Genomic DNA, 12,892 nt, shown 5'->3' with positions numbered 1-12,892 from the left:
ATAAAAGGTCACAAACATTTCTCAGTTCACATGTATCTATTCCCCTCATTTTAATTTTAGAGTACGCACAATAAGCACATTTCTTGAAGTTTAAGTAAACACACAAAAAATAGGGTGTTCGAGAGCTTTTAACTGGCTGAGGTGTTTCTTTAATTTACATATATTGAACATTGTATTTTTGAATAAAAAGGGAACATAACATTATATTTAGCTATCTTAGACCATCTAACATCTTTCTAGTACAGGGTTATGGAATGTATAGTGCGCAATATAGGAACTAACAGGTGATGCATGTACTTAGGATATGGAAGGTATCCAAAGAAAGACAGAAAGTACAAACTCCACACAGTGATTAGGCTGAAGACTGGGCCCAACTCCTCATTGCTACAAGGCAGTAGTGTTAACAATTACATTTACTATACCTACCATCTGATTTTTGACTACAGAACAGGTATTATTCAAGCACATACAGTATATTTATGATTGAATATACTTCTTACAGAAAATATTGTATTCAGCTTCGAGTTTTTCTCTGTGATTATATTCAAATAATAGATGCTTTCACTGTGTGTTGCTCATATTTATGATCAAAATACCTTAGCAGCATTTATATTCTGTAAATGAGGAATGTTAAGACACAACTCACTAAACAAAGAATCTTTCAAAATAAACAGTATACACATACACTGAAGGCATCAATCTTAACAAGACAAAATGAAATACACTCTAGTTGGTGTATGAAAAGATATGCTTATGTGCCTTCAATGTACTGTGGTTTAAGACCCCAAGCACAAAACCAATTCCTGACTTGCAAAACTCCACAAATGTTACTGAAAAAGTTAAGTGATTTCAACCACAGAATTATGCAGCAAAATGATTACACTGGTAAAGTACACCCATTATCATACTAAAATGTTGAAGGGAATAACACTGGCTTTACTTAATAGACAAAGCAGTGCCATCCCTATTTCAGGTCAGCTATATGTCAGATGATGCCACATCTGCTTTTTAAATGTTCACACATCTTGGAGCACTACTCAATCTATAGTGTTTTGATGGCTACTCAAGAGCCTTAAAGTTCTTTTAAACATAATACAACATCAATTGGTACTCACAGGCAATCTTTGAGCAAACTTTAGACTACACACATTAAGACAATATGTAAATGTAAAAGTAATTTAGTAATACAATCTCTTTCAAACATGCAGCACATAGTCCTGATCAAATGAAAGCAATCCTTTCCATTTTTTGTACACTTTCACTCAGCAACCTTTTAGTGTTCTGCATTACAAAGAGAAGAGCAGGTTCTTACCTGGGACTGTGCATTCACATTTGCGCCACTTCTGACTAGAACCTTTACCACTTCAGCTTGGCCTGCCAGGGAGGCTATGTGTAAAGCTGTGTTTCCTTTCTGTGTTAAAAAAAAAAATATGAGTTATGGTTTACATTCAACACTCCCTGAAGCAGTCTCTTGCACCAAACCTTGACACTTTTTGCATCTTCACTACGGGTCAGTAAATGGAATGAAAATGTACTTTTCACAATCAATTTATGTTACAGTCAATTTATATTTTTTGAAGGGTTTACATAACATAAGTGATCAAAATGCAATGGTTTGAATTTACAACCGGTGCACTAAAACAATTTATTACCCATCACTGTTGAACAACATGACGACAACTCGTTGGTCTTGAGAAGGGCCCCTATGTTAATGGAGAAATATAAGAAGATGAAAGAAGATGGATCGCCATAATTACATTGTAATCCATCTCATGCTCTGCTCTGGTCTGTCATAGAGTTCATTCAGGGTATATCAAAGCAAAGGGAAGGAAAAAGAAAGTAACCCATAATATTCTCTCTTAAAGAGAACCCAAGTTTACAGCAGTACTTTTTGGAATGCATTGTTTGGTCTCGGACAGTTCCCTAAAGTTTCAAGATTACAACTTTTTGTTTGTTTTCTATGGCCTAAGCACCGTAAGTTGCGTTTCACTGAATATAAATCCAGGTTCTACATTCTATACCTTCTTAGTCAGTCAAACTACAGAACTAATCCTTTGGTTAGAGTGACAAATAAAAATGTTATTTTAGGACATCGCCCCATTGAAGGCTTACAATATCTGACAGACTGACAGACATTTGCAGTTCAAATTTTTATTATTTTTCTTATCATTAAACTTACTGCAGATCTATATCACAGATATGTTATTCAAGGGACTGAAAAACATCTTTGGATTTCAGAAAAAGATCAATAAACCTTTGTGAAATCAATGCCACATTGCTCCATAATAAAAAGACTGGAAGTGTATTTTGCTCATAAAATACAGTAATTCATTTTAAAACATACATTAATACATACAAGAATTAAAGGAACAATTGTAATGGAGTTGCCAGAGCTTGTTCATAAAAGGAACCTTTAGTTGCTTTTCTTTCTGTGGACATAACATTTCATGTTTTCTTAAATTGCCAGTGAGTAGTCAATACTTTTAAAGAGCTCTTCTTCTTTCAGTCAGTTATAGAGAGGGGTGATGTACTGTATACTGCTTTCTGTCAATGTCTTCTGCAAGTTAAATGTACTCAATGTGTTATTCTGTATTTTTTCAATTTTTAATTCTTTGAAATTTGATTTTACTCGTTGTTTCCATTCTCTTGTTTGTCACTGTTTTATATTACATGAAGCTTGATGTGTCTTAATCATGACAGGTTTTGCCTCTAAGGATTTTTTTTAAATCACGTTACTCTACATGCATCACTTGGTTACATACCTGACACAGCTCAAAATCACTCATTAAATATGCAGATGACACCAACATCGTTGGCCCTATCATCCACATTGATGATCCAGCTTACAGAAAAGAGATTTACCATCTGACTCAGGATTGCCAGCACAACAGACTCTCTCTTAATTTCAGGAAAGCAAAGGACTTGGTCATAGACATCAGATAGCAAAAGGTCGACACGCTTGCATCTACATCAGAGGGGTGCTTTTGAGAGAGTGAGCAGCTTTCAATTTTTTGGAGTAACTATCACTAATGAACCAAAGTGGGGACATCACATTTCATCTCTTGTCAAAAAGGCCCACCACCACCTCAGCTTCCTCAGAGGTCTGCGGGCAGCTTGCATTTTCCATCTGTTCTCACCGACTTCAACAGGAGCACAGTGGAGTCCATTCTTACTGGCTGCGTAATATCCTGGTATGGCAGCTTCAAGATCATAAAGCACTGCAGGGGGTGTTGAAGGCGGCACATATTATTACCAACATCCAGCTGCCTTTTGTTCAGGACATACAGTATACAACACTTGCTGCTTTATTAATGCAAACAGGATTATTAAAGACCATGTTTATCCTGCACTGTCATTTTTCCTTACTCCTTCAATCTGGTAAATGGTATAGGGCCATTGGCACACGTCCCAGTTGAATCAGAAGCAGTTTCTATTCACAGTTTGTTAAAGTTTGTAATCTAATATATACAGGAAAACTACATTTATGTTTGTATGTGCGTATGTTTGTCAAGTTTTCAGTTTTCCATTTGTACAGGAGAAAACCACAGGCTATGTTTCATTCAAAAATGTATTGAGTGGCCCCACTCTGGACAATGTTCCCTTGTCAGTATATGTATAAAAGGTATATATATATATATATATATATATATATATATATATATATATATATATATATATATATATATATATGTGAAGGACAGCCGGGTCCCATGCCCGGCAGGGACGCCCCTGCTGCTTATGTTCCGGGGGAGCCACCATGGGCACTCCAGTACCTTCCCCGGGACGCTTGGTGATTCCCCAAGCACCCGCAGGGCTCCATGGGAGATGGAGTCCTCCACAGCCTGGTTGGGGGCTCAGATGGCCGCTAGGGGGAGCTGCGTGGACTCAGTAGTCTGGCTGGACGAATCTTCAGCCCCACCCGCAGGTGCAATTAGGACCAGGTGGTCAAGCACCTGGAACACTTCCGGGTGGGTTATAAAAAGGGCCAGCCACCACCACTCAGGGAGCTGGGGTCGGGAGGAGGAGGACTACACTTGTGGAGGAGTGGTGGTAGAGGAAGAAGAGTGTGTTGTGATTTAGTGTTGGTGCTTTGGGACTGTGTTTTGGCTCTGTGGCACAGGGAAGACGTGTCCCACAACTAAAGGAAAATAAAAGTATTTGTACTTTTTATACGTGCCTCCGTGTCTTTCTATGTCGGGTCAGGCGCTTATATAGTGCCTTTGTTACAATATATATATACCAGTATATATATATATATATATATAAGGTTTATTCCTTGCAGATAAAAAAATGGATGAGTATTTGATTCTTTCTTATTTTACGGATATATTCTCTCTATCATATCATGTATATGTAGATATGTTTATAATCTTGAGCATACAGTATTAATGAGCATGAAATAATAAGGTAAGTTTGAGGAAGTAAATATTATTGAGTTAATGTATCCAAACTCTTTAGATGTGCAAGATTTTACTTCATGCATTTTTGACTTTGGATGATGATACAATAATACACTCAGCACTTAATGTTTTTTTTTAGTAGAGACTGCTATGCATAACAAAAAGTCACAATGTTTTTCAAGTATACTTCCTGTGCATAGTTCAGTGTAAGAGATGGAACTTTTAATTAATATCTGTACAGTCCTTTTAGCAAGCAGTGTGAAATGTGCAATATGCATAGAACAAAAAAAAGAACACATTGGGAAGAAGCTTACATTTTCCTTCACACTTAAATAGTTAAAAATTCTCTACCAAACTATAATGCTTTATATTTTTAAACCATCAGAAGTGTCCAGAGCTGCCCAGGGTGGAGTAAAGTGAAGATGTGGTGACTAAATAAATTCCCTACAGGGAAAAATTGTGGAATAAAACATATCCTGTAGTTTTTCCCTGTAGAAATAGGGAACCTGTACGATATTTCATATAGATAGGCTCAATGGTGTGGAGTTGCAAACTGAACAAACATACATACGTACAAACACAAATTCATCTTTATGTACTGTAATTGCAAAAGCAAAATTGCACTCGTAATAAATAGACATTTGCACAATTCTTTATAAATCCAAGCAGATGAGTACTTTCACCTACTGTTCGTACAAATGTTTTCTTCTACAGAATGAATGTGTTCTGCAGGTGGATTTTCAATGACTTCGCACAATGTCCGCAGATAGATGTAAAAAGAATTATGGTCTTCTGTAGGTGTTAACACATTATAGAAAATTCTGGTGATACAGCAATGTCCTCTCAAATGTGAAATTATTGAAAATGATCCCCATAATTCATTTTATTTATTTACTCTAATAAACAGTGACTAATATTTCAGACAAAATTTATTAAACAAATAGGTAAATAAATTACTAATAAAATGTGACAATTAATAGCAAAATGATATGTGAGCATACATAAATATATCATGAAATATATGTTTTTGTTGCTTATTTTTATGTATATGTTAAATTGTTTATTCATTTATTTATTTCAATGGCAATGCACGCAACATAAAATACGTCTTGAAACAAAAACTGAAATTTTCATTCATCAAAGTTGAGAAAGTGGGCTGTAGTGAGTTCTGAGCAGATCTAGTAGATCTTCGGCCATCAAGCATAACATTTCAAGATGCAGACTCCTGTAAGGAGCTGAGAAGGGTTTAGAGCTTCTTGAATTAAAGTAGCCAATTGAGTACTGTATGCTTATGAGCCACAGCATTCCCTAGGCAAGCAAAACACATGCTCAAAGTCACGACATTGCTCATCTGTTGGCAGATATGAGTGCAATAAAGAGTTGCTCAGAATAAATGTGCAAAGCATCTTTGCATTAAAAAAAAATGTAGGTACTTTCTGTTCCAGTTCTCCCTTATGAGCTCCCAAATATGTGCTTGTTCATAAATAAAGGTGGGCCATGCTACCCCGGGTCCTTATAACACTGCACATCTCTTTGCCATCATACTTCAACAGGAACAAAAGGATGTGTTATTATTTGGGATAATGCCAGTTTCCACTGTGATATGGCAGTGTCCAGCTGGATTAACAAACATTTTCCAAACTGTTTCTACTAGCTAATTCCTAAGCCTGCTAGAGTAGTGTTTCTCAGCTTAGTGATGGAAGGTATATTAGAAGAGAAAGAAATGCTTCTGCAGATAACAGTGGGAAACTGCAGGGACATTGCACTGGTGTTTGTGCAAAGATCGATAAGACATACCAGGGTATATTTCCACAGCTGCCTTGCCAGGGTGAATATTTTATGTTAAAAGAATACTTCACCCAAAAATATTTTATATGATGCTTACCCCATGTAGTTTTCAGTGTTGGCCAAGAAAAGAATGTAATTACATTTTTTAGTGCTGAACGGAAAGGAAAAAGTTTATGATAAATAGAAGGCCGATAGTGAAAAAATTCCATGGGAAAGAGAAAAAAATTAAAACTCAAATAACTTGTGTTGCATAATTCACATGTCAGTTATCTGGCTATATGCTTAAAATGTACAAAATGCATATTTTTTGCTAAAATATTGTTAAATAGCTGATTCTGGAATAGTTACTCCTGGAATAATCATAAACAAGAAACTAAAACCTCTTTGAAGATACTTTTTGAACTCTTTAATATTGAGTAAGAAGGAGAGCTGAGTCTTCAAATCAAAAACTAGTATATTATTATTATTATTATGACTAGTATTAGTATATAAAAAATAATCATTATTGGGTGTAGTATTCCTTTAGGTTAGGTGGCCTACTCCAGCCCAGAGACAAGATTCTAAGTCTGACTTTGTTATAACTGGCCATGGACCACCCATATATTTAGATTCCCCAGAGATGCTGCTGACTGGAGCTTTTGTTTTCCTCTTCTCTGTCGTCTAATGGGCATATCTCAACAATGGTATGGTATGAATGGAAATATACTGTTAGGATCCTTTTTGTGTAAACTAGATTGAAGTTGCCTTGTTTAATGCATATTTTAAACTAATCTGTACTTTATGTGCATTTTGAAATTGAAATACTTTGTAATGGCATTTTATCTGTGAACTTGTTACAGCGCTCTGAGCTTGTAAGAAGTTCTAAATAAAAATAAGCTGAATTGACTTGAAAATAAGGATGCTAAAAGAGTACCTTTGTGTACCAACTTGTATTGCATTATTTACATTATATTCTTTATTTGATATTGTTGGCTAGTGTTACTGGAATTACTTCTTATTGTATTTTCCATTTGACTTGTGCTTTTTCATGTACAGTACTTTTCACCCAGGCATCATTTTGGTATATGGCAGAATCTAGGAATATTTTTTTTTATTTGTCTAACAGTATTTTATTGCAATTGAACACTTTGATATTTATGTTGATTGTAGTAATATGGTGTTACAAAAACCATATAAACATAGTATTGTTGGCCTGAAAAAGCATAAAATTCATGATTCACTTCAATAAAAGTTTTTAGTAGAGTTTTGAATTGATCTAACTTATCTGTAATAGGAAGCGTATTATGGATATTTTTATGGGCCATCTGAAGGCAAAATATAATTTAGATTAAAAAGAGTATGTTTTTAAGTGGAGTGTTTGCTCTTGTTTAAAAGGTTTGAGGTCTATAAAATTAACATAACTTCCCCTACTGAATTAATAATTGAGACCTTTAAAACTGTAATAACTGTAACTGTAATAAGTTAAAACTGTTACAGGGATCATGGACAGTATATTTGAATTCAGGTTTCTTGATAAAAGATGAAAATGTTTCCTATTTAAATTGTTCTGGCTTGTTGTTTCAGATGCCAAGCCAAATATTATATACAATGCTGGTTGCAGTAACTGTGCGGCTGCTTACATCATAACGTGACACTTTGTCTCGCCAATGGCAATTATAATGCACGTGTGTTATTTTACAGCCTGGGTTTGCTCCCTAGCTTATATTTAGTTTCCTTTTTTCAACTTGCTTTGTTAATCTTAAATTATAATTTTGCATAGATTTATTGTAATTATTGTTTGCTAACATTGCTCTGTTTATTTGTTTTTTAGTATCTACCTGGGGTGCTATGTTCTCTTGTGTTCCTACTGTTTTGTGGGCGGAACCCCAAAATGCAGAGCCACACTGACATCACTGCTGAAGGACCACCCACAACCTTTCTACTTCAGAGCTGACTGTGGGCCCTTCAGTGCTTCATTGATGTCTGGAGTGTGGTTTATTTACTGTAAATACTGATTTTTCTGGCTTCTTGAATTATTGCTTTTTTTTTGGATTTTGCTTTTGTTTTATGGATTTGGTTTTGTTCACCTTGGACTGTCTTTTAGACAAATCCTTTTGCCTTATTTTGCAATTTTACCATTTTTGTTCTTTTTTGTTTATATATTTACATTTTTTATAAGGATTCTTGTGGATTTAATTTTCAAGCTAAAAGTTGTTTATGGTTTTCCTTTCTATTGACAGACATTTTGATTTGTTTTGGGACATTTAAAGTTATTTTAACTTCAAAAGCCTGTTTCCCATTTTTGGGAGCTGGACAGGCCTGAAGCCTGCCTGTGTAGTTGGCAGGTTAGGCTGCCTTTTGTGAAGCCTTTTCAGGGGAAGCTAGTGTAGACCCTGGTCTGTGTTTGTATTTTTTTGAGGCCTCATCCCATTTTTTCTATTTTGTGTACTGTTTCATTACAACATGTTACAAACATAATGATTGAGGATATTCATCAATTTTCCTAAATGATGCCAATATAGATCATGTGCATAATGGGGGGTGAGTTTTAACCAGCTACATGGAATGAAGGATGGTAGCCAAACCTAGAGATAGTGCTGCTCTATCATCTAGCAAACAGACTCACAATGAACTAATTTTGAATTGCCAGCTGACCTAACCTGTATATCTTTGGGATAGGGTGAGTTTTTTTCTGTGGGGTTTTCTTCTGTATCTTGTTCCATTCCAGACTGGCGACTATGTGGACGTGTGCATGTATCAACTGATGAGCTGGCTCCTTGTCCATGGATGATTTCTGATCTGCGACCTGTATTGTTGTCACCGACACTGAACTGCTTGTTATTGGCTAATAAAATTAATTTGTAATGAAACACTGAAACAATGACATACAAGGTGACATTTAATGCAGTTTGCAGTGTAACAATAACACATTCTTGACCAGATTATAACACTCCCTCAATATAGTGATTAGAACAGAAGTGACGATGAAATAAAGCACTGTAACTCTTGAAAAGTTGTATATACAACAAAATATAACAAACATCCTGAATATACTGATGATGTTTTAGACCTAACTTTATCTTGTACAAACTACACGGTTTAGAACCTCCGTACAGCATTTCAATGCGGAACAGGTAAGGACAGACTGTAATTCATATATACTGTACATCACAACTGCTGATTGACCTGTCTACTTTGTGTAGTAACATACTAAATGAGGACCTGCCAGTGCAGTTTAAATATTGATAAAGGACACAGGGTATTGACTTTCTTACTTCCCTGCATTTCTCCCATGATCTGTACATTATCAAAGGGTGTTCCATGGCTCATACAAAGTGTGCGGTACTGTTGCATCTATTCATGCTTTCTCTAATATTGCAGAGAGTACGGAAACTGACTGACTGAAGACAACCTGGACCTTAAACAGCTACAAGCCCTGGTTAGAGACCTCCTAACGTCATGCAGTTTGATTTCCAAGAAGATATGGTAGTACTTGAAACTTCGATGTAAATGATCTAGAGAGCCTACTTTGCCTGGATAAAACCAGTACTATAGTCAGGATGCTATCCAGCACATGGAAAAAGCTCAAGGCATTGAAAGTAGATGCACTCGTAGTGTCAAGGATTATAAAGTTCATGGAAACAATTTGTGAGGATTCAGAACAGTATGTCAGAGATGGTTGTCAGAAACACTGGATTACCGCAAGGAACTATCCTGCCTTTCTGTCTCTGAATTCTCTTACGATACACATCAATATTTAAGCAAAATAATCCAATGTATACCATCTATAGAGGTTCTCAGGTGACACCCCTAATATGGGCTGAGTTGAAAGTAAACATAATGAGTTTGTAATGTGCTGCTAATAAGATTAATAAGATTAATAAGATTAAAATTAAGGATGTATTTTGGTGCTTCAGATGTGCCAATGAGTCCCTAAGATCAGTCACCATAACGATTGAGGAACTGGGTTCCTATAGATGAAGACAACACACTCTTACAGTGCATAAAGGGCACATATCCCTCCTACAAAGTCATATCGTCTGAGTTTCTATATCCCCCTTGACCTTTTCCTTGTGACAGGTCCTCTCCAAACACTCCCAATCATCTCCTTCTCCTTTCCCCTGTTCATTGCAATCTAGCCTATATAATTTTATTAATGGTAATTACCTATCCTGCTCTCCTACCAACCTCTTTATTCTTCAACCTATCCCTTAGTGAGACACTCAAAGCCCACTTCAGCATTCATTTCAGCTCTTTCAATTTTCTCTTCTTTTCCTTTCCTTACCATTCCTGTCTCTATACCATATAGCAGAACTGGCCTTAAATATATCACTTTCTTTACTTTTATCACATCTCCAGCCATTTCTTCCTTGCTACCTTTATTCTCTCTCAGCTATTCCTACTTCACGACTCCCCTTTTTAGTTATAACTAGCCTTAGTATTTAAGCTTCTCTACCTTATTGATGCATAAGCCTGCTATATGTTCTGTTAACAGTGTTTCTGTTTTCCTCCTTCCATGGCCTCAGATTTTCCAGCACTTACTTTCAATCCTCCCTGTCCCAAGGCCCCTCTCATTTAATAACCATTTTCTGCAATTCTTCCATTTACTCTGCCATAATAATAATAATAATAGTAACAATAATACATTTGGCGGCACGGTGGCAAAGTGGGTAGTGCTGCTGCCTCGCAGTTAGGAGACCCGGGTTCACTTCCCGGGTCCTCTCTGTATGGATTTTGTTAGTGCTAGTGCTTCTCTGTAAGCTCTTTGGTGGTCAGAGAAAGCCTGGATGTGCAACGTGAGGCCAGTCTTATGTGACATTCTCTCAAGGCGTCAGCCAGCTGCTTTCATAGATCGCAATTCTGAGTTATACCAAGGAGCTGAATGTTTAACCTCTTTATGTTTTAAAGGACCTCTTTATGTTTTATCTAATGCTGAATGAAGGGCTGAGTTATGGTGGTCAACAAGACTGTCTAGTGTTGATGGAATAGGTGCACACAGTAAAAGATCAGAAATGGATAAAGAAAGGATAGAGGGAACGATATATTTAAGGTTTCTGTAAGAAATTCGTCGTTTATAGGTAAGAGGAGGGAGAGATAGTGAGACATTGAAAAGTACTGCTTTATGGTCAGAGAGTCCCAAATCAGTGCTGTAAATGTTGGCAACAGATAGTCCAGAAGTACAGATCAGATCCAATATATGACCACCACAGTGGGTGTGAAATCACTAGGTCATCAGCATTTTGCATTTTGTAATTCACCACATCTGATACCCTCACTAACCATAGCCATAACAAGGGCAAAAGAGAAAGGGCTAAAAGCTGAACTCTGAAGTAGACCAACTTGCTTATTAAACATTTACCTATTTGCTCCATAAGCAGCTCTCACGGCTGTTACCGATTCCTCATATATCACTTCTATCAATCTTACCAGACTTACCTCTTTATTAAACAGCAAAGCATTACTTCCCTCGACACTCTGTCATAGGCCTTTTCCAAATCTATGAATGTGTAATATTATATATCACTGGCTATATAGTTCACTATGTTCTGGATGCTAGCGTTGGGTCTTTGGACTTTTTTTTTCAGTTCTGCATTATAACTGTGAACATTTCCACATTTCATGTTGCTGCAGGAGCTAACAAATTTTCTCTTGGGGATAAATGAAGTACTATCTATATCTGACAGTGAGTTTTATCTATATGAGCCAGAGTAGACTGATTAGGAGTTTCCACATTTGACGGAGGACGTGGAAATAAAGAGTGAGGCATGACTGGAGAAAGAGGAAGTGGAAAATAGGCAAAATTTATCTGCTGTGAAGCTCAGGGCAAGAAGTAACTACACTAGTATGATACATTTAAGAAATGTTCAATAACTTTCACTCCAAAACAGTGTGCCCAGTGTGAGGTTGAAGGAATCACATAGGTAATAATGAATGTTAGGGATCAGGAGTCAAACGTGTGTCAAAAAATAACAGGGAAATGTCACAAACACCAGAGTCAAAATGAGAGATAAAAATCAGAATCAAAACTACCAAGAGGTATAAGTCAAAAATTAACTGTAACAGTTTTTAGTAACCATCCACAATCTGGGACTCTGTGCCAACAGTGTGTCTAGTTTTTAATGTGTTATGTACACAATGTCACTCTGCTTGACTTCCAAGGACACAAACGCATTAAAGCAACAGTATCCCAAAATGGCGGTGTCCATATTAAAGCAAAATGGTGCTGTTGTATTTTTTTACTAACTTTCATTCAGAATAAATCTTAAAGAAAATAACAGCACCAATGGATTTTCCATACTTCAAAACTGTAAAATAGAAAACTTATTATTATAGACAAATGCTATTTAAAAAACAAAAACTGCAAAATCTTTCCCATAGCAAAACAATTTAATCCTACAACTCTGCAATTTCTATTAGAGTGTTGACAAACTTGATGCCATCAAAAAGCAGAGTACTGTATTTCTGTTTTCTGAAAATAAACTGAAAAAGAGATCAAGATGAGAAGATCTGCATTCATTAGGATAGTAAGTTCCATTACTGATCTTATAAAATCTCATTTTGATGTAGCTAATAACTTATTACATTTTGGAATAACAGATATCATATGTCACTGAATTTCCAAAGCCTATTCCTAAGCAGTCTACTGTACTGCTATATATTGTAGTTTGTCTGGTTGATTCTCATCCAATCTAGCTTTAACTTCACTTTGGAATTATTGACAGGAT

General features: G+C 36.1%; 1 protein-coding gene across 10 annotated transcripts in view; it reads right to left on the bottom strand.

The window, feature by feature from the left end:
- Window positions 1-12,892, bottom strand: part of ank3b (ankyrin 3b) — a 633,883-nt gene that overhangs the window by 186,139 nt on the left and 434,852 nt on the right. For all 10 annotated transcript variants that reach the window (XM_039771398.1, XM_039771378.1, XM_039771390.1 and 7 more), the window contains one exon: window positions 1,313-1,411. In XM_039771398.1, the coding sequence (XP_039627332.1) occupies window positions 1,313-1,411 (99 nt within the window). The remainder of the gene's footprint in view (window positions 1-1,312; window positions 1,412-12,892) is intronic.

This window comes from Polypterus senegalus, chromosome 1 (genome assembly GCF_016835505.1).
Source record: "Polypterus senegalus isolate Bchr_013 chromosome 1, ASM1683550v1, whole genome shotgun sequence".
In the NCBI taxonomy this organism is placed as follows: domain Eukaryota; kingdom Metazoa; phylum Chordata; class Cladistia; order Polypteriformes; family Polypteridae; genus Polypterus; species Polypterus senegalus.
Note: the sequence above shows the minus strand (reverse complement) of the source record. Positions and strands in the feature narration are given on the sequence as shown.